The 26,709-nt window shown below is 31.7% G+C and overlaps 1 protein-coding gene across 2 annotated transcripts in view; it reads left to right on the plus strand.

Annotated features, from left to right (window-relative positions):
* LOC136984886 (uncharacterized) overlaps positions 1 to 26,709 on the plus strand; it is a 132,778-nt gene that overhangs the window by 41,664 nt on the left and 64,405 nt on the right. For both annotated transcript variants that reach the window (XM_067282031.1, XM_067282030.1), the window contains 2 exons: positions 9,846 to 9,906; positions 23,762 to 23,839. In XM_067282031.1, coding sequence (XP_067138132.1) covers positions 9,846 to 9,906; positions 23,762 to 23,839 — 139 coding nt within the window. The remainder of the gene's footprint in view (positions 1 to 9,845; positions 9,907 to 23,761; positions 23,840 to 26,709) is intronic.

Genomic DNA, 26,709 nt, shown 5'->3' on the forward strand with positions numbered 1-26,709 from the left:
TTCTCGTAACTCGCAATTTTTCCTCCGAGATCACTTTACCGTCACTGACGTAATTACGTAGATGACGTCGGATGTTGACTGATGGCAACCGTTGTCTCTTTGATTTATACTCGAAGATTTCCAACGTGGAATACAAATGTTTCACACTTTATATATAAATAAAGTTGTTTTCTCTACTTTTAAATTTAAATAAACACCACTCTCTCACGAATTTTACTAAATATTTTATCGTTATAAGGAACTCTTTTTCATCAAGCTCGGGAACAATTTAGATAATTATAACAAATTTTTCCAAGCAGTAGGCGCGATCCACCCGTTGAAAAGCTTTTGAAAATCCGTTGAAAATAAAGGCCGATTTATAGAGGTTTGGATAGTAGAATTTACGGCATTATTCGGGTGTCCGTAATTAAACGTGAATTATCGTTTGACACACGCTCGATTGTTTCGTTGTTGGACCGAAGATCTTTTCTAATAATGGCCAAAAACATATCTAATGGAACGTCTTTCTAATCGTCAGTTGGACGTAGTGTTCGAGTCATTAATGCCCGTCCATTACGTACACTACAGTACGAGTTTCTTTCAGTGATTGCTCCTCTGATTTTCTTTTTATTTTTAACTCTCCTCATTCGCCAAGGATCTTCCTCTCGTTCGGAACAATTTTTTTTCAAAAACAACTTTTAATTATCGAATCCTTTCACCTTTTATATATAATTAATTTTAAAAAATTGGATTGAATTGGAGAATGTGGTTTGATAGGTAGGAACAAACATCAAAATAGAAATCACCTGATTTATATCTAAATTCCTCTTTCCAAGAAAACGTACCGCGTGAAGATCGCGATCTAGTCCTAATTGAAAAACTAGGTTAAACTGAAGCATCTTTTTTAAATTTCTCGAGTCTAATAAATTGAGAATTTTTAGCTCTTCTTCCTGCAGTGAAATTCTTGTTTTATTTTTGGAAGATGGCAGTAGAGAACAGTAGCCGTAGTTTAAAAATTATTTTAGAAGTTCAATGTCTAGAGGTTGCTCCAATTATCATAGAGCATCGAGAGATGGTCGAGCACGATCGATGCTTCAACCCTATTCGACCAATGTGGTTGACAACCTAGTTTCTAAGTTGATTGAATCCATTAACTCTCCATTCAGACGGCTAAACTTGATTGAAATATATTGTCGACATGAAATTCTATAAAAATCTCCACTTCACATCACTTTTCTCTTTGTTTTTTCCTCCTTTACGTCTTCTTGAACATTCTGAAATTTTGCAACTAAAGTCACTTAAAGTAAATTACGTGTGAAATAACATTTACTTGATACGCTTTTTCAAGGATATATCTTAAGATATATCAAGGTGTACATATGCGTATCACGATACATAGTTTTTCAAGGATGCATAGTTTATAAGGTTTGGTTGATGGGATACTGCAAGGCAACACATGGGGATCTGCGAAGGGAATGCTATCCGAGAAGACTCTCTATGGGAAACTAGCTTTATTTAGGCACGTGAAGAAAATTTCAGATGGGCCAGCCCGTTGGTGAGGCGGGAACCAATTATCAACTACCAGGATTTATTGTAGGGCTAAGGAAACACAACACATGGGCGATCTACCGTGGGGATGACGCTTAGAAGCACTTTCTGTAGGAAAGTGGTCCCTATTTAAGTGTTAGGTACACGAAGAAAACCTGAAAAACTCCACTTGGCAAGTTCTTTTGTGAAGCACAATCCACGACCTGAGCCAGTATTCAGTGCTTTTTTTTTAAATAAATGTTTAGTAAATGTTGAATTAAGAAAAATATAGTCAAGATTAAATTATTTTCAATTGTTTTCTGTAGAATTTCGTGTTTAAAATTGTCACGAATATGACTTTCCTCTTTTTTTTTTTTTTAAATTACTGATTATATTTAAATAGAGAAAATGTCGATGTTATTCTCTTTGTAGAGAATACGAGAGATTATTTTTAAAGAATTTTTTCACGAGGAAAAATTATATTTTCAAAAATAGATTAACGTTCATTTTTCTTTTATGCTTTCCATAATTGGATAGTCTCGAGACGGGATATTTAAGTGATTCTTTTCTCCCTTCCTTCTTTTAATTTAAGTGTTTAGACACTGGAATATGATTACGGATGATTTATATCGATGATTGTTAATTCTTTACATCAATCTGATTAATTGTTATAATCGAAATTAATGATCCACTTGAAAATTTATCGGTAAAAATTTGTATTTTTAATTGGATCATTTGAAAAGGATCATCAAATTAGTGCAACAACTTTAAAAATAGTATCAAATTTTATTATTTTCCATTAAGTCCTATAGGAGTTTAATTTCTTCTTTAAAAAGTAATTTTATTACTTTAATCACGATTACCTCTAAGCTGGTTGTAATGTTAATTAAATTGCGTGTAGGCAATTTATATTTTTGGATTATTAAAGAGTTTAACGGTAAAAATAATACGAAATTTGAAGAATTTTAATTACTTTAACTTAAGTATCTTTTATTTTTCGTTAGTTAAAAATTTTAAAAAATATTTCGTTGTAACGAATACTTTCTTGGACTTGCATCCTCCCTGATATTTTTTTTATAGAAAGGTGTGTATAATTTTTTTAACTTGAGGCCCCCCTATATATAGTTTCTGACCGAGTTTAAATGTGTCATAATAATTGACCGTTCGATGATTGTAAAAATATAAGTTCTATTTCTGTTCTTTTGTCTGCTTGCCAGAGACCAGTCTGAAATTAAAACCTGCTCTTGGGTGTGGTATTTCTGATAGGCTATATTTTGAATCATTTTCTGCATTAAGAATAAAAATAACGCACGATTTATACACTCAATTCGATACTCTACACATTCTTCATGCATTCTGTACAATTTAAATGCATTTTTTGTACACGCCGTACACGTAAGAAGTAGTTTTTAGATACTATATAAAAGCGGAAAGATTGGAGTTTAATACAGCTCTACGCTTCATATTTTTTTATAAAAATCGAATAAAGAGTTGCCTTAGTATCTAAAAACCTTGAGGGAGCGAAGAAAGGCGACGGTTTTATCGCCCCTTTGATAGATTATGATCCACGTACGTATAACTCATTCTGTAAGGAGATTGTGGATAAAGTAGTTGGAAACCTCCCGCAGGTAGCATACTCCATAAAACTCGAGAGGTTGGCCAACTATTCGGAGAATGATAGTGGTATGTTCTACATTAAAGCAAACAACAGCGCGGTCATTAAAGGATATAGTCAGTAAATGTTCCACAATCCATGACGGGGTTAATGATGCGAACAACAGTCGACCTCAACCTTGCTCTTGTAATTTTGCTTCAGATAGAAAAGCTTTTATTGAAAACAGTCGAGATGTACTTAGTTTATTTTCTATAACTTTCTAAAATGTGTTGTTTCTCCCTATCATTATTCTCCTCTCTTTTTTTGGTTATAAAATTTTCCAAAATGTGTTTTTGGAAGATTATTATTCTTTTCTCCTGGTTATAAACTTTCCAAAATAGTTTTTCAGATAAATTTATCTTCCTTTTTCTCAACGATACTCTTCAAAATGTATTTTTTTTATGATCATTTTTTTTCTGATTATAAATTCTCCAAAATGAATGCTTTGGATGTTTATTCTTCTTTATTCTTGATTATAAACGTTCTAAAAATATATATATTTATAAATTTATCTTTCTTTTTTCTAATAATACTCTCCAAAACATATTTTTTTAAATAAATTTTCTATTAATATTCTCGTTTTCCTGGATTTTTTTAAAAAGTTTATTGTCCTTTTTCTTGGTGTTCGCCAGTGGCCGAGTCACTAAGACTACTGAACACTGCTAGTTGGTCGCGGGTTCGTGCCTCTCCAACGGGCTGGTCACGTGGAGTTTTCCGCGTTTTCACGTGTCTAATAGATAAATAGGGACCAGTTTCTCATAGACCGGGTTTTCTTCACGTGTCTGACACCTAATAGGAGCCAGTTTCCCATAGAGTAATTCGCCCTCGTTTCCTGCAGAGGGAGGCACTCCTTTGGGTATATCTCACGGATTGCGTAAACCATCAGTTTACTTTACTTCTCTTACCTAGGAAATAAATACTTCAAAATAAATTCTTTAATGATTATCCCCTCGGTTATAAACTCTTCAGAGTGTATCTTTGAATTACTCTTCCCCTTTTATTGTGTATTATGAAATTTACATAGTGATTAGTTCTTAAGTAGATATTTAAAAAGCGAGTGGTATCGATATTGTTTTTCATTAATCCGTATTATAACTGAAAATATTATGTTAATAACTTTTCCTGGAATTCAATCAACGTCATCAGCGAATCGTGAACAAAATTCAGAGCTGAATGAAAAATCAATGCTTTTCATTGTATTATGGATCTTTTGGTGCACGCGAATTTGCAAAATCGCCAATCGAATATTGTACAAAATAGTTTGCAAACATCGAGCTTTAATTAATTGAAATTGGCATCGATTGATCGTACGCTTTTATTATTAAATAATGAGATAAAAGAGAGAATTTAATCGTGTTTTACAATCTCATTCGCAAAGTCTTAACGGGATGTTAACGTGGCATACTAAATTCCTAAATGCTACATCTTAGTATATCTTAGTGCATTATATTCTAAAATGTGTGTAGTATCTTATGGTACCAGATTGTGTAGTTCAGTGCTTTGGGTGTAGCCTGTATAGTTTAGAGTGCAGGGATTTTGTACATCATAGTGTTTTAAAGTATTTCGTGATGCATACATTATACGTTATACATTCCTGGACTGATAGCCGAGCGTGGCAGCCTACCGCTCTGGGGATCGAATCCGGAGGGGGTCGAAAAATCCGTAGGAATTTTTCCGGAGATGGTCCGTTCGGATATGTTAGCTCCCGTCGTCACCACTAGGGTTTCTCATTTTTCGGTCTTTTGCTTGTCCTGGGATTTCGGGAAAAAGTGAACTATTTCCCGGGAAATTCCGGGATAGAATTAGGCTAATTATTTTTAAGATATACTAAATATCTTGAAATCAAATGATATAATTATTTTTCGTTTTTTAAAGTAATTTAATACGTTCTGCAACGTCAAAAATCATAATAATAATGCTGTGTAAGATATATATTAAAATTACCTTTGAACTATGTAAAAATTTTCACAAATAGAAAAAATTTATTACAGTTTGCTGGAAACTGCATACAACAACAACAAAAATGCTTTGAATTGAGTTGAAAATTAAAAAAAAAAAAAAAAAACTTAGATCAAACTTCTAACTTAAAAGGTAATTTTCGTTTTTTAAATAAAACATAATACAAAATATTATTGTAAATTTTTATAATAAAATTTTAAAAAGTAAAGATGGTCGATACTCCAATCACTCAATCTGATTCTTATTTTAGTAATGAAAAGTCCCGCTACCGAGGATGCCTTTTCCGATTCAATTGATCAATTGATGCAAAACGCGATTCAATTGATTTGCAAAACGCATTGATGGAATCGTGTTTAATGCATTTAAGAAAAGACAGATGTTATGTGGTTTTTCACCTGTAGCCTAGAAGATTTCTAGTTCGTTTTCGAGATTGTAGTACTTCTTTTGCTCTCTAGTATTCTTGATTTGTCTAACTCGGCTGCTTTAATATAAACATCAAGCTTATAGCTCAATAATTCGGCAGTTCGTTTGTCTTTAATAATCGGATTTATCAAGAAAACTTCATACCTGTAGACTTCGTACTCGTTTGTAGCCTTGCCCGATTTGCACAACCTGACATTACGCAGTTATTGAAGCCACTGGGCATGGTTAAAAATTAAGACAGCATAAGCAGAATTATGCCAGATATTACAGGTTCTGACAAGTAAAGAATTTTCAAGTAAAGAGTCCTGCCACAAATAAGCTATGTATTAATTATTGGCCATTTGTGACATGCCATAACAAGCAAAAATTTAAAAAACTAATATGTAGGTTTAAAATTCATAAATACAAATGTATTCTGATAGTTTGAGTTAATTATACTTTCTATTTGCAAAATTTCCTCAATCTTAACACAAAATAAGAAAAAAGTAAACTTTTAAAAAATTTGCGGGATTTCTCTGGATGAGAAGAATTTCCCGGGTTAAAAAATCAACCGGGTTTCCGAGATCCCGTTTGAGAAACCCTAGTGCACACCGGCCTAACCCATAATGGGCTTGCTAAAACAAGCCATCTTGCGTTAGTGCCCACGAGATAGAAAGAGCGTTAAAAATTCACGGACATTGGATGATATTTATCTAACTGCATTATCAGAATAGAAAATAAACTCGGACGACTGCATGCCCTAAAAATCAGAATAGGAGACGTTTGTTGCGGAAAACAAACGCAATGATCACATCATCGCTTGTTAAAACTCGTCAATTCCAGGAATCCTTGATCTAAACGTGTACCGCTGTACTCTCAGCTGGATTCCACAATAGGAAGGTTTTAGCTAGTGTAAAATACAATATTGAAGAAACTGCGTATAACATGGGCGCCTCGAGTTCCCAGAGTACCGATATATGATAGTGTTTTTTAACATAAAAAATGATTTCCTCTGGATGGCCTTGAACAACTTGTGCGCTTATATATGATCGCACTGTACCCAACGATCAAAGTGTCTTCACTCGTTGATAATTGGGTACAGTGCTACCATGTCTGAGCACGGAGCAGCATAGAGGAAGTTATGATTTTAGAAGAATCCATTCCGTGGGAAAACCTCAAAACTAAGGTGGTAGTAAATCAGAACTATAATAGCAGTAGGCCTGCTTGTCTGGAAGACCTTCAGCAAGTCTCTTTCCAATGAATCAAGGGCCTGTTTTTCCATGAAAAGTGGAGGTGTCAGCTAGCTAATATATCATTACATAATGTTAGTTAAGTTATCTACTATATCCAGACCAACAATATGAATGTTTTTCACTGACCTACAAGAAGTCAGATCTAAATGTTATAACGAATATCTGGCATCTTTTAGATGCACACAAGTACCAAGATCTACAGTAGAATAACCGCGAGGAACTAGTTGATCCCATTAATCGTACTGCTATCAATTTGAGCAAACTTATGATAAAGGGTCGTTGCCAAAATAACTTCTTGAGGTGATAGAAAAGCACGGAGGTCAGATAGAGTGAAAATGAACCTTCAGAGGCAGTTTTACACAACTGCCTCTGACATAACGTGTACTTGATTCTTTGTTACTAACAAACGTGTTACGTTGAAATCTTATGTTTGACAATAGTGTGTAACAGAGTCGCGTACTTGCACTGACTTATTTCATACCACTACACCAGAATTTTATACTGATGGATTGCACATATGGCATATAATTTGCCACATTGATGGTGCCACCCTCATGAGTATGACACATTATATGCCAAATGAAGGTGCCAAAGAATGGAAAGCGTTTTGGCTAGGAAAGTATTCAATAATATATCGTAGTGTGCAAAAATGATCAATAAAGCTTCGCACTATTCCTTAGGGCATTAGTATGTTTCACACTTTGTAAAGCATACTAATATCTCAGTATTGTTATCGTTTTATTATGTCGTATTATATCATAACATTAGTACTTATTTCATCACTTACTTATTTCATCCAGTACTTATGCATTATGAGTACTGTAAAGGAATATATCTCGCTTGCAATGCATCGTCATATATTACAGTAGGGCCTATATCAAAGTACAATTAACAATCTTTAAATCATTGTTTATCGCTGCAAAAAGTAGCATAGTAGTTAAACAGATGGAGAAAAATGAGAGATTCTATCGGTTTAATCTTTCATAGTTTCAATCAAAACTGATGAAAAGACCCAAGAAAATGAAGGTGCTCAACAGTTCATTTATTATAAACGAAAAGTTCTTACAGTGCATCATTATGGATCGAGTTTAGAAATTACGAGTAACCGTAACAATTTAGTTTATATTTAAAACGAATGACGTAAAATGACTCAAAGATTTTTATAGAAAACTTTAGTAAATGACACAAAATTAAGTTAATCGAGTTAATGTCTTAAAATATAAATGGTGTCAGTCGGTGGTACAGATCTATTGCTGCTATTAAACATTTGGCAAGGTGTGTAAGTTACGTACGTCATTTCTTAGTTTAAACGTTACCCAACAAGTTATTTTATAAATGTAGACCTAAGAACGTCATTAACCGTTAACTTCGTAACAAAGGTCATACAAACAAACACAAAAAAGAAAAAAGCTCACAGAACGAAGTAGTGTTTGTATGTTCGTTTACGTTTGATTTACGACACATAATACTCCAGGAAAGATAAGGATTCTTATATTTATCGAAATCACTAGCGAAATAGAAGAAAATAAAAAATTCTCACGAATCTAATCAGAGTAGACACGTGATTGCCGGAGGTAGATGTGGCGTCAACGACCCTCGTCCACACATAAGTTACTTTCTCTGGCAAGAATCACGTGTCTGCTACTTACGACACGGCTGAAATCTCCTCTATAACCAAGCATTGTGGAATTTTTTCCCATTTTTCCATTCTGTAACCTTTTCTTTCCCGGAAAAATCGAGTAGAAATATGAAATCGAAGGTAAGTGAAAGCGTTTGTCTGTTTTTGCATACCTTAATTATCATTTACTCGAAATATATCTTGTACAAAAAATGCAGAAAAAGTTTTTATTTAATTGTTGTTAAATTATTTGACAATTCTTTGATGAAAAAATCAGTTTTCTTTGCTTTAACAGCAAGATTTTTATGGCCATTTCTATTACCTGGATCGCAATAAAAGTCGATTTGACCGCAACTATTAACATTTGCTGTTGGTTGTTAACTGCTTGGAAGGGGAATAACTATCGTTAATTCGATTTTTTTCCATGGTAGATAACTACTTGTAACTAGGAAATTAATAAAAATAAGTCACGTTAATAGAATTAGTCGAGATTTTCCAATAAAACATTGCACCTTACCAGGTAACATGCATTGTTAGAGTTCAAGTTCGGGTCATTACGGATGATGGGTTATAAAAGTCATACACCTTTTCTCACTTTGCCGAGTTTCTCTTTCTTTTTTTTGACGTTTTTAGTATTTAATTTATATATTTTACTTTCTAAAAAATTGGAATATTCATCTAAATAAATGCAATTAAAAATAATTTACATTTTATTAATAATAGATTCACTTTGACCCATTTAATATGTAATTTTTTGAAGTGTCGCAATAGTTTTAATGAACAAAAGAAAGAAAAAAATCATTTTTTAAATATTTCAATGGGGAAAAAATTTTGAAATTCGGATGAATATTTTCGACGCGAAAAATATTCCAAATATTTATAGTAATAAATATTTTTTTAATTATTATTATTTGTGGTGTTTTTTAAATGTTAGATCGAACGAAATCGTGATGCGTGAGCAGTACTAAACTTTGACCTTGATTTCGATGAGTTCTCATGCAAAAAAACAAGCCTTAATGTATAAACCGGAATAGAAAGCGGTTAAAGTGAAAAATAAACGAAATTTTAAAAATAATTTAGTATTTTTTTCATTTTCTTTTGACCTCAGAAAATGACTAGAAGCACTTAAAAATACAAAAGACAAGCGTGAATCGATCAAATTTTACAATTTAAATTTCAATCTAACGATTATTTATTCTTAAAAAAATCTATTAATTTCGAGTCACGTTTAACGTTTCCCGTTGTAAAACTGTCAACAACTTTTCATTAAATAACTTTCACAGTTGTAGTTTTATTTTTATTCTATTAATCAATACAGCCGATTCTTAAAAATAAAAATAAAAAAAAAAAACATGTTGTTTAGAAATTCTTTTACTAGTCATACTTCATATCTTTACAATAATTTTGTTTTGATCTTTTAAAATAATATTTTTGAATTTTTCTCTCTTTTCAGAGAAGATCTGGTATTGTCATCGATAAAACGAGTGATAATACTTTATACATTCGAGTTTTAGGTAAGTACATTGTACTGTACTTATTGTAAAGTAGCGCATCAAACGTTACAACTTTTACTATCTTATTTTTTATACGTTTTTTTTTAAAAAAATAATTTCAAAGTTAAGTTGAATATTTAAATTTTTCTAGTCGTATAAAATATCATATATTATTTTATAATTACAATATAAATTACGTTCGTTATACAAGTTGCGCATTATAAGCGATTCTTAATTTTTAATGATTTTTTTTTTTAAAACGTTTTTATTTAATGTGGACCAAAATTTGTTTTCTGAGTTTATTCTGGTTATATATATTGTGTAAAATCAAAATTATAACCATGGCTACATTTTTCTTTAATTACGCTTTCTACAGAATTGCACGTTGTACACAGTCATGAACTTAAATTATCAGTTTTCTACGATTAATTTGTTGGTATACACGAATCAAATTGAATCGTAAGACGTAAAGAAGCATTAGATTTTTTTGGTAATTTTTAATCTAATATTCTGCGTGATTTCAGTGTCGATATTAACACGTGTGTGTGCGTTCTGTGCTTAACGTGCTCATTGTTTTCGCCTGAAAGTAAATTTTATCGGGAGATAAAAAGGAATAGGCGTGTCCAATACTGTTTTTAAGCCAGTAGATTTTAAAAATTCATAATAAAGGCAATACGCATGAAAAATAAGCCAGCAACTTTCAATATAATTTCTACCTTTAGGTTATTATTAGAAGAAAAAATGACGCATATCCGGTTGAGTACAGCTGTAGTACTGTAAGTTCCTCTTGACTAAGAGTCAAGCAAAACAATGTTAACAAAAAATAAATATTGTTTTGCTTTACATACATAAAAAAAAACAACCAAAAACATTTTTTAAGTAAAATAAGTTTTTTAAAGTAATAATTTAAAATTTCCTAAAATAATTAAGATGCTATTGTATTTTTTGGATAAATAAATTTAATTTTTTCGGATGTTTTTTTCGCTTTTAGTTTATTATTTTAAATTGAAAAAAACTTTTTATTACTTCAATTATTATATTTTAATATCGTATTTTTATATCAGTTTGTCATAAAATTTTTGATAAGAACTATTATATTTATTTAAATATTTATTTATTATTAAATAACTCGAAAAAAATTTTTGAAAATTGTTTTCAAAAAATATAAAATGTTTAGTATTATTATTATTAATGTGTTAATTCTTGTCATAATTTTATTACGATTGAGCAATTTAATTTTTTTTTAGAAAATAACGGCTTGAAGTTTTAGTTTTTGCTTATAAAAATTTTATAGAATGAATGTTTTGTTTTGTTGTTTTTTTTTATTTTTGGACGAAAATTTTACTGGCACATTTAGAATATAGGCTATATATATTTATTAATTTTTCTCTAAAACTTTCACGTATAACACGCAATATAGAGAAGGAATTTTTCTTTTGGAATTGACGCTCGATATTTTCAAAAAATTTCTATTTAGATTCCTATTCGACTTCGAGAATTTTTTTAGAAATTCAAAAAAAAGCTTACAAATCGGCTCGGTTTATGATTTTTTTTTTAAAAAGATAAATCGAAATGGCTTGTGGAAGTGGTTAAGTTATTACACTGAATAGATTTGGATATTTAATCCTTTTATAAATAAATTTCGAAGTAAATCCTGTCACATTTGTTTATTCGGGATTTGATAGTATTTATCTTTCATTAATCTGTCAGTAACAGAAGAAAATGTTTTTAAAGAGATACTTTTAAATCTCGTCGATCGATAAGAATTCTTGGGGATTTTTTGCACATTTTCTAAATTGCAATTACTTTGTTTTCGATTGTTCTCGCTTTCATGCGTTGTTTTTAAATTATTTCTTGTAAAATAAGTGCCAAATTTAAATTAACCATTGTTATTTTCCCGACTGTTAAAAAATATTATATAGGGAAAGTATGGTGACCGATCAAATATTGACCACCCAGATTTTTTGCATTTCTTGATGATTTGACTCTCGAGGAGCTCCTCCGTCATGAAATGTAAAACATTTACAAAATTCTGTTTTGAGTGAATGAGTTGTGCAAGTGGACGTCTACTTTGCATTATATCTTAGGACTGGATGAACCAAAACTTTTAAACCTGGCAGGTTTATTCTTATAAATTGTGCATTGAGCTATTAAATTTTGGTAGTTGAAGAGGGTAGGGATAAGAGGGAAGCCACGTGTCGTAACTCGAGTGGAGTCAGACTTTTTGTTTACAATTTGTTTAGAAACTTATTCCTACTCCCAAAATAACACTTTTTTTTATGATAATATATTATATAAAAATTATTTTAAAATAAAATTTGATAACGGGGTGCCACACAGACTTTATCTTCATAAGTTATGAATGTCGGGAAATTCATGCAAAGTCCTTGCCAGTTTAAAATGGTGCCTTACAACCGTTCTCGTATGGAGAACTTCAAATACAGTATTGTGGATCGCGATCCACAGGGTAAATTATCTCCGATCCACGTTTTTTATCAGCAGTAATTTGAATATCTTCTTTCAATTTTATACTTGTAAGCTTGATCCGAGCTATATCCAGTTAAATATACCGTATATAATGGTTTGATGTAACGTAGTGAGTTGTTGACCTATATTCGCTATCTTATTTGCATTCTTCTGTAGCATCAGTTTGATCCATTAAAGAAAGGTTTTATATAAAATACTTGAGGTAATAACGTTGAACGATTTTCTATCCTCATAAATCATGAAGAATAGTGAAGATTCGCCGGATCGGAATTCTTCAAGAAGATTCAATTTGCATCTTACTTTCAGTGGTTCTAGATTGCATTTTCTATCTAATTGCATATTTTATTCCGCGAAGTGGGCCACCAATAGTTGAGTCGAAAAACCACTAAACACTGGTCGTTGGTTCGCGCCTCATCGACGGACTGGCAACTTGGAGTTTTCGGATTTTCTTCACGTGCATATCACCTAATTAGGGACTAGTTTCCCATGGAAATCCTCCCGGTGAGGTGCCTCCCTTTGGTAGATTTTTCAAATGTTGCTTTGCCTTATTTCATCAATTTAATTCAGTCTAATCCTTGGTGAAGTTTGCGGACCCATTTAAATTTTCGTAAATTTTTGAAAAATGTAAAAATTTGTTTAAACTTGAAATATTTTATAAATTCTCTCCTACATGTTAAAATAGAATTTAAGAAAATTTTTTACAAAATAGGATTTTAAACAAGAATGTTTTTCCATTGAAGAAAGAAGAAAAAACCACAAAATAAATAAACAATACAAAATAATTTTTTAACAAAGATTTATTATTTATTAATCAAATTATTCGAGACGGCTGGATGGCCGAGCGACTGAAATGGCAACCCATCGCTCTGGGGACCCGAGATACAATTCAGATGGGTTGAAAAATCCCAGGAATTTTTTGGGGATTGATCCTTTCAGATATTTCGGGTCGCGTTCCTCTCTACCCGGCCTCTTCATTGTGGACCTGGCTGAATCTATCAATATAATGGGCTTGCTAACAAGTCCCTCTTACGTTAGTGCCTACATGGCGGAGGAATTAAATTTAAAAAAATATGTATATTTATATATTTTTTCTTTTTAATCTTCGAATTTTGATATTATTTCATCACTTATTTTCTGTTTCCTCAAAGGTTCTTCGTGACTTTAATCTGTTGTCGTGCAATTATTTTCGTCTGTGACCTCTGATATTGATGTCATTCTTCTAAGATATATAGGAACATTTGTTATTTTTTTTTCTGATTTCTCTAACATAACGCAGGTTTTCTGGTTCCTTTCTCTGTTGATATCCAATATCTCTCCGTAATTTCTTTCTTTATTTATTCTCTCCGTTATTGTCAACCTTGAAATGAACTTCTCGGTAATATTAATAAATAGTTTATTAACAGACTTATAATTGTCGCATTCTGCATTAATTTGCAAATATCTTTTTTATTCTTTATTTCAATTTATAACATTTATTTGCCACTTTCCTATGTATCAATGCATAAAAATATCTATTTTTTCGTTCTTCTTCCACTCTTGTAATGTTAAATCTTATTTAAAATAATATAAATCTTTTTAATATGATTTTTGCTTCGTATTCTCCTTGAAAGAAATGTTTTCGTTCAAAATCAAATTAGAATTAAAGCTCGAATCTCATAAAGTAATTGTGTTCTGGCTATCAATAATTCCTTTCTTGCTCTAGAGATTCATTATCTCATCCTATAATTTGTTAAATGACATCGTTCGTACTACATCCCATACTTCTCTTTATTCCTCCGGATTTTTACCCGGAGAAAGGATAATTAATAGTAAAATTAAAGTGTAAGTTAATGGATTTTTGGTAGAAATCTTTTAAAGATGACAAAAGAGATTATGGGAAGTAGTAAAGCGTGATGTAATGAATTTTTTTGTGCTCTTTTTTTTCTTTCTAGGGAATATTAAAATTGGATTATGTGTTCTGTTTGGTGAGTTTTTTCCTTTAATATCTTTTGTGATAAATTGAATCGATGACATAAATTTTTCGTTTGTGATTAGAGTAATTCGTTGTGATTAAAATCTCTTTTTTGCCCGAAGAACCCTTTACCCAATGTGTTTAACTTCGTCGATATCCTTGAAAATATTACAAAAAGTTCTGTATAAGTGACTGCATAAACGAATCTGCAACACACTTGTTTTTAACACACTTATTAACACACTTGTAAATTCTTGTTTTCTGGAGAATCGTCCGAAAAAATTCAGGCAGAAATTGTGTTTTATAACTACTCACCGTTGGCTGAATTGATAAAATCATTGAACACGTTGGTCGTGGATTTACACCTCACCAAGGTGTAGTTTTCATCACGTGTTTAATATATAAACAGGAACCAGTTTTCCATAGAAAGTATTCCTGGGGTACTTCCTCTTGGCAGATGGCTCATGTGTTGTGTTGCCACATGCATCAAATCAAACTCTTTTGCAGTCCGCTTGGTTTCCAATCTCAAATGTGTCGCAATCATCATTTAAAGACTTTAATTTATTTAATTATCCAAATTAACTTTCAATTTATTATTGTTTCCGATTTATTTCCTCGAAATTTACTCAAAAAGTTAAAGAAGAGTTGTATTTTTCCGATCGCATTTATCACGAAACAATTCGGTTTCTATTTGGTACATTTGTACACATCGAATATAATTAGTCTTTACTTAAGTTACTTAGTGCTGTTAGGAAATTTCTCTTCTGCCAAACTTTGACATTAATTAACCTTAAATTGGTTTAGTTCATTAAAGATTGCACAATGTTAATTTCTTTGATCAGTTCACCAAATAAGCTCATTGTTCTAGTTTCGGATGACTCCCTCCGCTTTCATTTAACGAATTTTTATCAGGATTTTCCTCTGACAAAAGCCGCTTTAATTTAGAAAGTAATTTACAAATATCGAATACCTTTCTTTTTACCTCTTCTCGTTTGAGATTAGGAGTTAATTGTAATAGATAAAATGAAAAATTCAAATAGTTTAACTATCAAACGGCTTCGGCTGCTTTGACGTCTAATTAAAGAAAGGCATAAATGTTTGTTGCTTTAATTATAGGCTCTAAGAGCTGCACTTAAGTTGTATTACTTTAATTATGGGAACCAAGATTGCATTATGTGTTACCATTGTAATTTCCTTTAAGTATGTGTTTATAAAGCTAAATTTGAGTTACTTGTGAACTGTATTTGGATTGGATTATGGGATAAGACAACGCCGTATCTCATAATCCAATCCAAATACAGTGGGACATCTGCCAAAAGGCCTCCAGGGAGGACACTTATGGGAAATTGGGCTCTATTTAGATGTTAGATACGTGAAGAAAATCCGGATAAAGCGCGAATCCGCGACTACCTACTAATGTTCAATGGTTTTATCTACTCTGCCTGGATTATATTTGGAATTTCGGCTGGATTTTTACTGCCAACAATAGCTTAATTAGCTACTAATACGTCTGTTTATTTCTTCGTGTATGTTTGACAAATGTCTCGACATTTTCGAGATAATTTTAGATATTCAACCTACATTTCAATTACAATTGATAACGAGGAAATAAATAAATCTTCACGTAGAATTTTCAATTTTTTTCAAATTTTCTTAAACTAATTAAGTAATTAAATGTAATAAATATTTAGTTAATTGTTTCTAAATAATATATGATTAAAGAAATTAAAGATTCTTTTCAATTTTAGAGTTGAACGAAAAAAGAAATTCGAAATTCATGCTTTTAGGGTTGCTCGCAATTTTTATAAAAGAAATGACGTCATAATGGGTATCTCAAAGGAGACGGTCAACGATTTCGGTTCAAACTAATTCCTTTTCGGAAATTTGCTAATTAATTGTATTTTTTTTTATTTTTAAAACTAAACAAAAATGATAAAATTGAGGATTACGTAACTTATAAATAAGTAAAAATTTAGGCATTAATTTTATTTTCACTTCTAAAACACACACTGAAGTTTCGAGAAAAATTTAAGAAGTGCTTATTTAAAAATTCTTAAGAAAGAATTTTTTAAAGAATTCGTTCCTTTTCTCTCATTTATTCGAAGAACTCTGGAAGTGAGGCCCACCAGTGACCGTGTGAATAAAACCAGTGAACGCTAGTAGTTAGTGGCGGGTTTGAGCCCGACTAACAGGCTGTTATGTGGAGTTTTCCGGGTTTTCCTCATGTCTAACACCTAAATAGGGATCAGTTTTCCATATAAAGTCCTCTGGGAGGCACTCATCCTTGGCAGATTGCTCATGTATTTCGTTATCTTATTCCATCCCTTATTAGAAATCAATAAAATCCTTGTGGACTATCGCAAATTTCACAGCCTCAATTTTCGAGGTGTCAGACACAATTTTTAGTGTCGAATTTGCAATATTTTAGACATATTATTTTACAAATACTGCAAATATTCCTCGCTTCATTAAGGAAATTTTTTTCCTGCTAAATAAAAAGCAAATAATTTACTTTTTATGAATTTTTTCTTTTTTAAATTTTAACTGGAAAGGAATTCACATGTTGTTGATTCGTGAAGAAATTTCACACCTGCTATAAAGCGCAGAAATTCCCACAAAAACTATAGTAAACAATCGTATTTATACAATTTAGTTTTTTATATTTTTTAAAATAAAATTTCGGATATTTTTGAAGAAGTTTTCATCTTATTTAAAAAGGAAATTAAATTATCCGCTTTATAACGATCCCATCCGTTTCAAATATAGGCCTATGTCTCACTTATACTATCTGCTTGTAAAAATTTACAAAAATTACAAGGGTAAATAAATAATTAAGTACAAATTTTCAGAAATTTGTCGAGAAACGTGTAGATGGATAGAACCGTAAAGAAAAAAATTGTTAAATACGTTAAAGTAATGGAAGCAAAGAGCTTGTTTATTGGATGCTCTTCACCATTGGCGAAGATGGAAGTTCACTAAAACATAAAGAAAATCAAAATTTATGGATTTGTTTGTCTTAAAGCTACGTTCAGTGAGAAAAACATAAAATGTTTGGTGTTTTTTGCAAATGGAAGAGAATTTTAAAATACTGAAAATGGAATCTTGATAGCTTCAGCCAAAGCTAAAATGAATAAATAAAAAGAAAAATCTTTAAAAATTCATTATTTAAATTTTTTTCAGATTGAAAGACGTAGAAATTAATATAGTGAAACGATGCAAGAAAATTTATGTTAGAAATGGGGAAATTTAAGTAGGCGACATTTATTTTGAAATGTTTATAAATAATTAAAGATTTTTAATAACTTAGTTCAAGTTATTATAAATTTATTATTATTATCTCCTTTGAATAAATTTGTTTATATAAAATGGCTCATGAATGTTTTTGTTTTCTAAGAAATGCTTAATTCTTAAGCTCTGAAAATATATTTCTATTTAATGACACTTATTAACCAGAGAATTATTTTCGAGTGTTTTTGAATGTGGAATTTGTTAGATAGACGAACGAGGTAATATAAAATGACAAGCGAAAGATTTTCCTGTAGAACTCGAAAAAATATTTAAACTATTGCCATTTTGCTTACACTAAAATTGAATCTGTATCAATACTTGACTTAAAAGTATAATTTTACTAGATTTTATTTAAAAAAAAATTATTATTTCGATCCATTGCAATTTGCCCTTTCGTGATCGAGCAAATAAAACCACTGAACACTAGTACTTGCTTGCGGGTTCGCGTCCCACCAATAGACTGACCGCAGGGAGTTTCCCGGTTTTGTTTCACGTGTCTAACTCCCAAATAGGTCAATTTTCCCATAGAAAATTTTCCCTTGTTTCGTGTTGCCTTTTTCTATCAATCCAATATAATCCATTGCAATTTGACGGTCTCCGTTTTGCTCTTTTGAAAAAATCGAACTTTAATCATTTTAATCGAACAGAAAATTATAATAATTGCTTATACTATTGGTACTGCTAATGCGAGTACTAAAAACAGTTAATAGCGAATCCTGAGATTTTTAGAGAGGATGCAGAAAGAAAACAATATGCTTCACAAAATTTTTTACTACCCGAGGTACTCGGCTTTGCTCGGAAAAATCTCCTAAAGGGGGTTGAAGCTGCGCCCTATGCATTTCCCTAATCTTCATTTGGTAGAAGCTACCACCTATGAGGTAGTGTAACCAAACATTTTTTGTCTCAAATATTTTCGGTGTGTGTTTTCTGAAAATTAACAAAAAAAAAAAGTTTTAAAATTGATAGGTCGTTTGTTTATCCTCCTATAAATCATTTCTAAAAAAAATCTACTTAAAATATAAAATTTAATCATAGATTCGCTGCATGGGAAACACGACGACAGAGAAAGGAAGCAGAAATAAATTTTCAAGAATAATTTTTCCTCTCCCTCTGTCTCTCTTTTCCAATTTCTTTTCGTTTTTCAACGAAAATAGCAATTTTTGGATTTTTTTTTTTTTTAAAAAAAAGAAAAACACAATTTTCTCTGAGACTATTCTGTTTTAATTTCTCTGATAAAGTTCATATTTTTGAAGTTCTCATAGTTGCAATTACGTCAGTGGATGTATTATGTGAACGTATTTTAATCATTTTAACAGTAGAAATTTTTTTTTAATTATTCAGAAAATTGGTTTTCGAATGAAATGAGACCTCTTTGTGTTTTTAATATAAAACTTACAACTTCCTTTAAAAAGAAATAACTGAACACTGATTTGTTGGTGAGGTGCGAACCTGCTACCTTTGAACATTGGCTCGCTGGAGGTCACAAGATTGAGTTTCTCCGACGAGCTGGCCACGTGGTTTTCAGGGCTTCCTTCACATGCAAAAGACCTAAATAGGATCTTTTTCTGTGGTTTAAGGCCCTTTACTGATCAGAGAGCATAAAAGGCCACCTAAATAGGGACAAGTTTCCCATAGAAAGTCCTTTCGGGAGGCGCACCTGATGGACCCTTCAGGTCTCCTAAGTATCCCCTCGCCTAATCCCATCAATTCAATCCATCTTTCATAAAAAACAAAATTATACCCAAAGATTGAATCTAGTGTATAAGTCACATGTTTGGTTTGATTTTTTAAGTATACGACATTCTCTCTCGGTATGCTGAGGGAGGATGCCTTCTGGGAAATTGGCCCCTATTTAGATGTTACTAACGTGAAGAAATCCCGGAAAACTTCACATGGCCAGCCCTTTGTCGAGGCGTTTTGTTTGGGAAAACCTTCGTAAAAAATTTCACAGTTTTTAAGTGTAAACTCCGTTATTCGATTTTTTTTGTTTTCAAGCCAACATGCGTGTTGTCTCAAATTTGCCCATGGTCTTTAGAATATTGAAATTATTTTGTATTTTTCGTCAGGTTTACCTTAATGAAAACTGATAGTACAATTTGTTTTCTTCCTTGTCCTAACTTTCCTATCAACCAGGTGTTGTCGTCTTTGCTTTCAGACTTTAGCCCTTAAGACTGTGTTTTCTTTACATAGATTAATCTTCGTATTTAATAAAGTTTATTTAAACATTTTTAGATAAGTGCTATTAAAATTTTTTTAACTGTAGGGAAGCAATCATTCCTAAAACGACGAACGAAATACGGCGGTATCTCGGTACTCGACTGAACAAACACAACCCGCTAGAACAAATTTTTGAATAATAACATATCTTTATTTCGTCGTCCATAAAAAATTTTTATGATAAAAATTTAAAAAAAAAAAACAAAAATGTTGCTGGTACTTCTGATCAAGATCAACAAAAAAGCTGAACGGCGACGATATTTTGTAAAAATAACGCGGTTGTTTAACTAAAATTAATATTGACGCGTAATACAGTATTTTTAATTATGATTGTTAATTAATTATTGATTGTTTTAATAAACATATTTCTTTTAGTAACGAAAAAGAATAGTATACTTTTACTAACTTCTGGAACATAACCCTATGTTTTGCAAGAGTTCTTTGTCTCGTATAGCACGGATTCGCATAACACGGCACTTTTTCTAAACGTAACTACCGTGTTATACGAGGGATACCAGTATATATTACTTATTTATTTCTAAAGTATGCAGATGCTGTTTATCTTTTCGACAGACTTTTATCGAGTATGGTTTTGATTGCGTACGATTTGGATTCTGGTGATATTTCAAAAATTGTTTGTACAGAGAACCTTCTTTTAAGTTTTCGTCCTATTGGCAGTAATAGGGCGTTTTTTTTTTTAAGGTCATTGTGGATTCGGCTATGCCCACAATGAAGCGACCGGGTTGCGAAGAAGTGGCCTGATATATCCGAGATTGGGGTTGCTCAGCCAGATTCGATTTTGGAACCCCCAGAGGGATGGATGGAAGTCATCTGACTGTCTCGGTCATCCGACCGTCAAAGGATCGTGATGATTCGTTTGTTTTTGTTAAGTTATGGTAACGCAACACGTAGGCGATCTGCCTGGGGGATGCCTTCCGGGAGGTTTTTTTTTTTTTTTTTTAAAGGAAAACTGGTCCCTATTTAGGCGTTACAGACGTGTATAAAACCCGAAAACTCCACGTGGGCCGTCCGAGCGAGAAGCGAACCCACCACCGAACTCCTAGTGTTTAAGATACGAAGACCGCTTGACCACTGGTGGACGGTCGTGACAATTCAACTATTGAGATTGAGGGCAAAATTGAGAAAGATCAGATAGTCCATTACGTCCTTATGGTTCTTATAAAAACTCCTCCAAAGTTGATTAAGAGGACTGCAGCAAACGATCTTTTGGTAACAAATAGTCTTCATTTATAAGTTCGTTGTGTTTTTTACCACTTCCTACTTTAATCAACGAGTTCTCTGGAAACCAAGGATTGATAGAGATTGCTTTTTGGTACGTGTGCTCTCAGGGGGTCGAGATATTGCTTCCAGAACCGCTGATGGAATGTGCCACTTGACAATCTACATCCTTAATGGTGATTCTCCCGTGACTAATTATTGTTTACCTAAAGTAAGTGTAAAATAGTTAAGTGATTGTAATAATTGCAAATTACTCGATAATCTGTCATCGTTTGCAATTAAATAAAAGTCGCTTGAAAACTTTAAAAAATGATACTTTATTTTACATCAAAATTCTAGTTATCATTTTTTTTTGTTGTAGAGTCAGTTTCAGTTGTTTGGTATGAGTATATAAAAATTATTTCTGTATTGATAGTTCTTATGAAAACTAAATGCTTAGAGTAGTAGGTTCGATTTCCATTCAAAGCCATCTTCGTCGGCTATTAGTAATTCGAAAGACGCGATTTGAACCAGCGTGTTTCGGTAGAAGTGGGTTCGAGTCCTAATTCTGAACTGAACCCACACCATTGAAAATCATTACGTTTCCGTGAACATTATTGTCTTTATATACTGAAAAAACACTGCCGTAAATTAAAGATCTTTTTAATTTTCAAAATTTAAGCCTTAATGTCAAACGAAAGTACCCGAAATGTGTGAATTGCTGCAACTTTTATTATTTTTTTGACTCTGCCCATCGTAGGTTCGGCTTTGCTCACGATAGGGTTTAGTTTGATTGGATATGGTGATGCAATCTGCCAAATAGTGGAATGGCATGTAACCGTTGTTCTCATGTTCACAGGTATTTATTTATTACAAATATGAATAAAACATGTTAGTGAGACTCAAACCGCGACCAAATACTTGTGTTCAGGATTTTATCCACTTCGCCATAGGTCTCCCACCATAGGGCTGCTGGATGTTAAGGGATGGGGCCCGACATATCCGGAAGAGACCGCCATGAAAATTTTATGGGATTTTCCCGGATCTCCCAGAGTGGTAAATTTTTACCGCCTCGGTCATCCTGCCAGCAAAATTGCATCGAAGACAAGCATGATGCGATAAAAATCGCAAATTCGCTCGCTAGTAAATAGGGAAAGAATAAATTTTATAATACTTACTTGTATAATTTAATTAATTAAACTAGGAAAAATAAAGATGATTCATTAATTATTTCACAAACTTTAAACTCTGATAATTCATCCAGTAATGTCGTTTGACATCGATTATTGACGATTGTAATGGGAAATTATTCGGTAAGATGCGCATTTCGGATTAATATCTGACAAAAGTATTTATTTCAAACGAGGTCATTTAGTCAAATAATCATCATCCCAATCTTTCCGTCATTTCATCGTCTAAAACGCTTTCTAAATACAGTACTTGTTTCCAATACATTATGCTCTTAATTAAGATACGAATCGAGAGATTTTGAATGAAATTATTTATTATTAATTAAAATTGTTAAACAATAATAATAATAATTCGGCATTCGTGTGTATTTTTAGATTTTAAACTCTGTCTTTTCTCTCTCTCTCTCTCTTTTTTTTTTTTTTTTTTTTTTCTTTTTCTTACTCTCTTTGGAAAGTTGAACGATAAATCTCTTGAATTCTTCTGTTTACTTTAAAACTTCTTTTAAAAAGTCGCGTTATAGCGAGATATACCTATTTTTTAGTTTTATTTTTTTATAACTTGTAATAACTATTATTTTCACCGTATTGGCAGTTTCAATAACTCACTCAAAATTTTCTGGAAATGTAATTAAAACTTTATCATTTTTTGAAGAAATTTATTGGCTAAATTCTCTCTCTTGTTGTTTTTTTCATTTTTGTAAATCGCCATTTTTTGTAAATTTCAGAAAATTAAAGCAAAATCTCGTTTATACCTATAACAATTATACTTTTATTTTATTCTGTACGAAAGATTCAGTAATGGGATTTTATATTCGTGCAGATTGAAATATATATCGAAGTATTTTTGTAGTTTATATGCATAAAATATGTCACATTATTTGATTTATAAAAAAAAAAAAAAATCCAAAACAGAAATAAGTCGATCTTTTCATTGTGTTGCATTTAAACGCTGATAAGTGTAATTTCGAGATGCATTCTGCGTCGCTATTGATCGAGATTTTTAAAATTTTCCAAGCTGTGATCAATGATCAGAAGAGAGATTTCCGCTTTCAGTTTTTAATTTTTATCTTTTATTTTGTTTCCGTGATGTGATCGAATCTGTTTATAAAATTTCCCAATTTTCTTCCTCCCATCATTAGCCGAGTGGTTAAAACCATTAAACTCTCGGTCACGGGTTCGCGCCCGACCAACAGACTGGTCACGTGAGTTTTCCCTGTATCTAACGCCAAATAGGGACATGTCCGCTCTTTGGCAGTACTCCCAAGTGTTGCATTGTCTTAATCTATTAAACCAAACCAATCTTCTCCTTCCCCTTTGGAAGTGTGTGTACTAGTAAATAATCAAATAAATAAATTCAAAAATTAATTAATTTATAAAATATATATGAATCCAAGGGTGTCTTTTTTTTAAAATCAAAAATGAATGTTTTAAATCTTTTATAAGTGAACATAATAAAATTCTGTAATTTGTGTTTTTAGCCATGTCTTTCTCAGTAAAGTTTTTGATAATTTTTCTTTTGTTTTAGATCAGAAAGAAGAAGAAAACGAAAAAGCCGAGAGAAGACCCACGACACTTACTTCTTCCGAATACTGTCTGCTAGAATGTGAGTTACTTATCATTTTACGAGTTCAGGCATACTGACCGTTCTTTTATTTACTATTATATATACTAGAGATCGAAAGAATAATAGGAAACTGTGAGTGTAAAAATGGTTGGTCTTCATTTATCAAATTTACTGCTCCGTTGTTTGGCGCGCTCTTCTGTCCAAGATGTTAAACACTGACATAGGCATCGTGACATTAAGATGGGCATTATATTAATTAATAGGTACTTAGAGGGGCACCACCACCAGTTGTAAGGAGACCTACTTCAGTGCACGTGTTAACGCATACTTTACTATTCGACAATGTTGAAAGTTTAAGGCATTATCATATCTCTGGGATAAGATGATAAATCTGAATGCGATTCTGGGGTGTCCAGAGTCGAATCTCGGTGAGCCATTTTAGAATGTTTCTTCCCCATTTTAGAATGTTTTTTTCCCAAAGATATGGCGACCCTGCTCTACCATATGGCCGTTTTCATCGTGGGCCTGGCCGAACCCACGACTAGCATGGATAAAGGTACCCACAGAGCGCAGATTATAAACAGGAGGATGACGCAAGGAGGTTTGCATTTGTCTTTCACCATCGAGTCGGAAATTAACCAGTTGGAATTTATGTGACTCTTAAATACGCGAACGAATATTGGTTAACTCGGATCGGAGTCTGATTGAATTTGATTGCGGATGGCGTTAGTGTTGCCAGAAAGACGATAGTTCTGTTTTTAAGTTGTTTTTTTGTACGAAGTACGTCTTCAAAAACAACACCGTAAAGACTTTTTTTTTTGGAAAAGAAAGATGGCCACGAAACAATTTAATGAGTACGAATTAGAGGTCGATTGAAGGTATGAGGAGGTAATCTCGCTTACGTCATTCTGTAATTTTATTGCTTTTCCCGTTTGCTTCGGGATATTTTCTACCCGAAATTCCCGATGTTAATTGTGACGCAAGAAAACGAAATTTTAAATTAATTAATTTTGAAATAATCAGAAACGACCTCTTAATTAATTACGTTTCCATAATTTAATTTTCTTTTGATTTTTCTAGAAATAAATATCGGAAATTTTCATTAAATAAGCGTTTTATTTATTGTTTTTATTAATGTTATTAGAGTAACATTGGACAGTTTAAATCATTAAAATGAATTTTTCTGGTTTTTTGAGGATTTAATTGTTGCGGAGTGTCGAGGCACGCCGTTGCTAATTAAAGCGTAACCAGTTTTGATTAGAGGAAATTACAAACAATTATCTCTGTAGATACGAGTTCGATTGGAATTTTCTACTCTTTATTATTCTCTACAGCGAATTATTGTCTATTTTTAGTTATTAGGAAAGAATCAACGTTTCGTCTGTCCGTTTTCGAAAAATGTGTATAAAATAATTCGAGAATTTGGATTTTTTGTTTCGAATTTCATAGAGGCTAAACAACAATAAATGGAGGATTTTTCTCATATTTTTGAAAATTTTGTAGGAAAAATCCTGTCTTTATTTAAATAAATTAAGCAGATATTCGAATTTTTAATCGAAAAAATTTGATGGTGAACTTATTTCCATGCGTTTCTGTATTTTTACTTGTTTTTTAATTATCTTTTCGTAATACTTTTACTAGACTGTAGTTTTTTAAAATGAGTATAAAATTATTTTAACTATATAAAAAAATTCATAAAAATTTAATTTTTAAGAGTCAAAATTGTATGTATAAAAATCGAGCTGTCTACTTTTTTGTTTGTGTTTTTCGGACTGAACTCTGTCTTTGTTTGTCTTTTGGAATTCAACGTGACAATCTCTATTGTATTTTTTAGTGTTTAATACAATACGTCAAATTCTAAAAAATCCATAAAATCGAAGTAAATTCCATAAAATACAATATAAAAAAGTCAAATATTGTAGCGAATTAATTCGACATTTCGCTAAAACGTATCTACTTAACTGTCACCAACGATAATTCTCTGCTTAGTAATAATTTTAATTACGTTCATACATCATTAACGTTGATACTTTCGATAAGAATCTCGCATCCTCCATACACATTACGCGTGTGTATAACGTATCGTATTTCCTTGCATTTTTTAATATTTATTATCTAAAATATTTTTTCGACTTTAATTACGGGAAATGGGATAATTATTTATAGTTTTAATTCGTCTTTTTAAAGTAGAAAACATGTTCTGAAACTAGTTTTACTATGGGACGATTTGGAATTTTTACAATTTTTTCCCCTTTTCTTCCTGATTTTTTGACGTAATTTTTGTAAGAGAAAATGTTTAAAAACGTCGAACTTTCGGATATTTTGTAACAATTTTTATTTATTTTTTTAATAGCAATAAAAAGTGATAGATACATGAATAAACGCTGATTTCGTCTTTGTTCATAGTACTATTTCGTAATTTATGGCGGAGAAAGCGTTTACGTTATCACTTTGTCTATCTCTTCTTCTGAACCGTTTGGGACAGAAATGCTCCGTTTTCCGGATTGATTTTAGAGGTCAAATGTATTTATTTCCGCGATAGATTTGATAACTATGGCAACGAGTGGTCGGAAGTTACTCAAGCAAAATTTTGAATACGTTTTTAACGTGTCTTCTGCGTAAATGGTTTAATTTAAGTTATTTATATTTTTTAAAATTACATACATGTTTTTATTGTTGTAGTTTTTAGAGGAGAAATAAAAGTATTTTGTGTCGCCATCTGTTGAGAATATTATCGAAACGGTTTGTCTCAGTTTTATTTATTTTTTATTTTAAGCAAATTAACTCGTGTATAAAAAGAAAATATGCGTAAAAATTCAATAAATTTTGAATATTCTTTAGAAAGTGACTAAAACTGTAAATTGTAATTATTTTTGAATTTTCTGGAGAAAAGAACTTTAAAACGAATT

Source organism: Centruroides vittatus, unplaced genomic scaffold (assembly GCF_030686945.1).
Source record: "Centruroides vittatus isolate TY-2023 unplaced genomic scaffold, ASM3068694v2 contig_936, whole genome shotgun sequence".
Taxonomy (NCBI): domain Eukaryota; kingdom Metazoa; phylum Arthropoda; class Arachnida; order Scorpiones; family Buthidae; genus Centruroides; species Centruroides vittatus.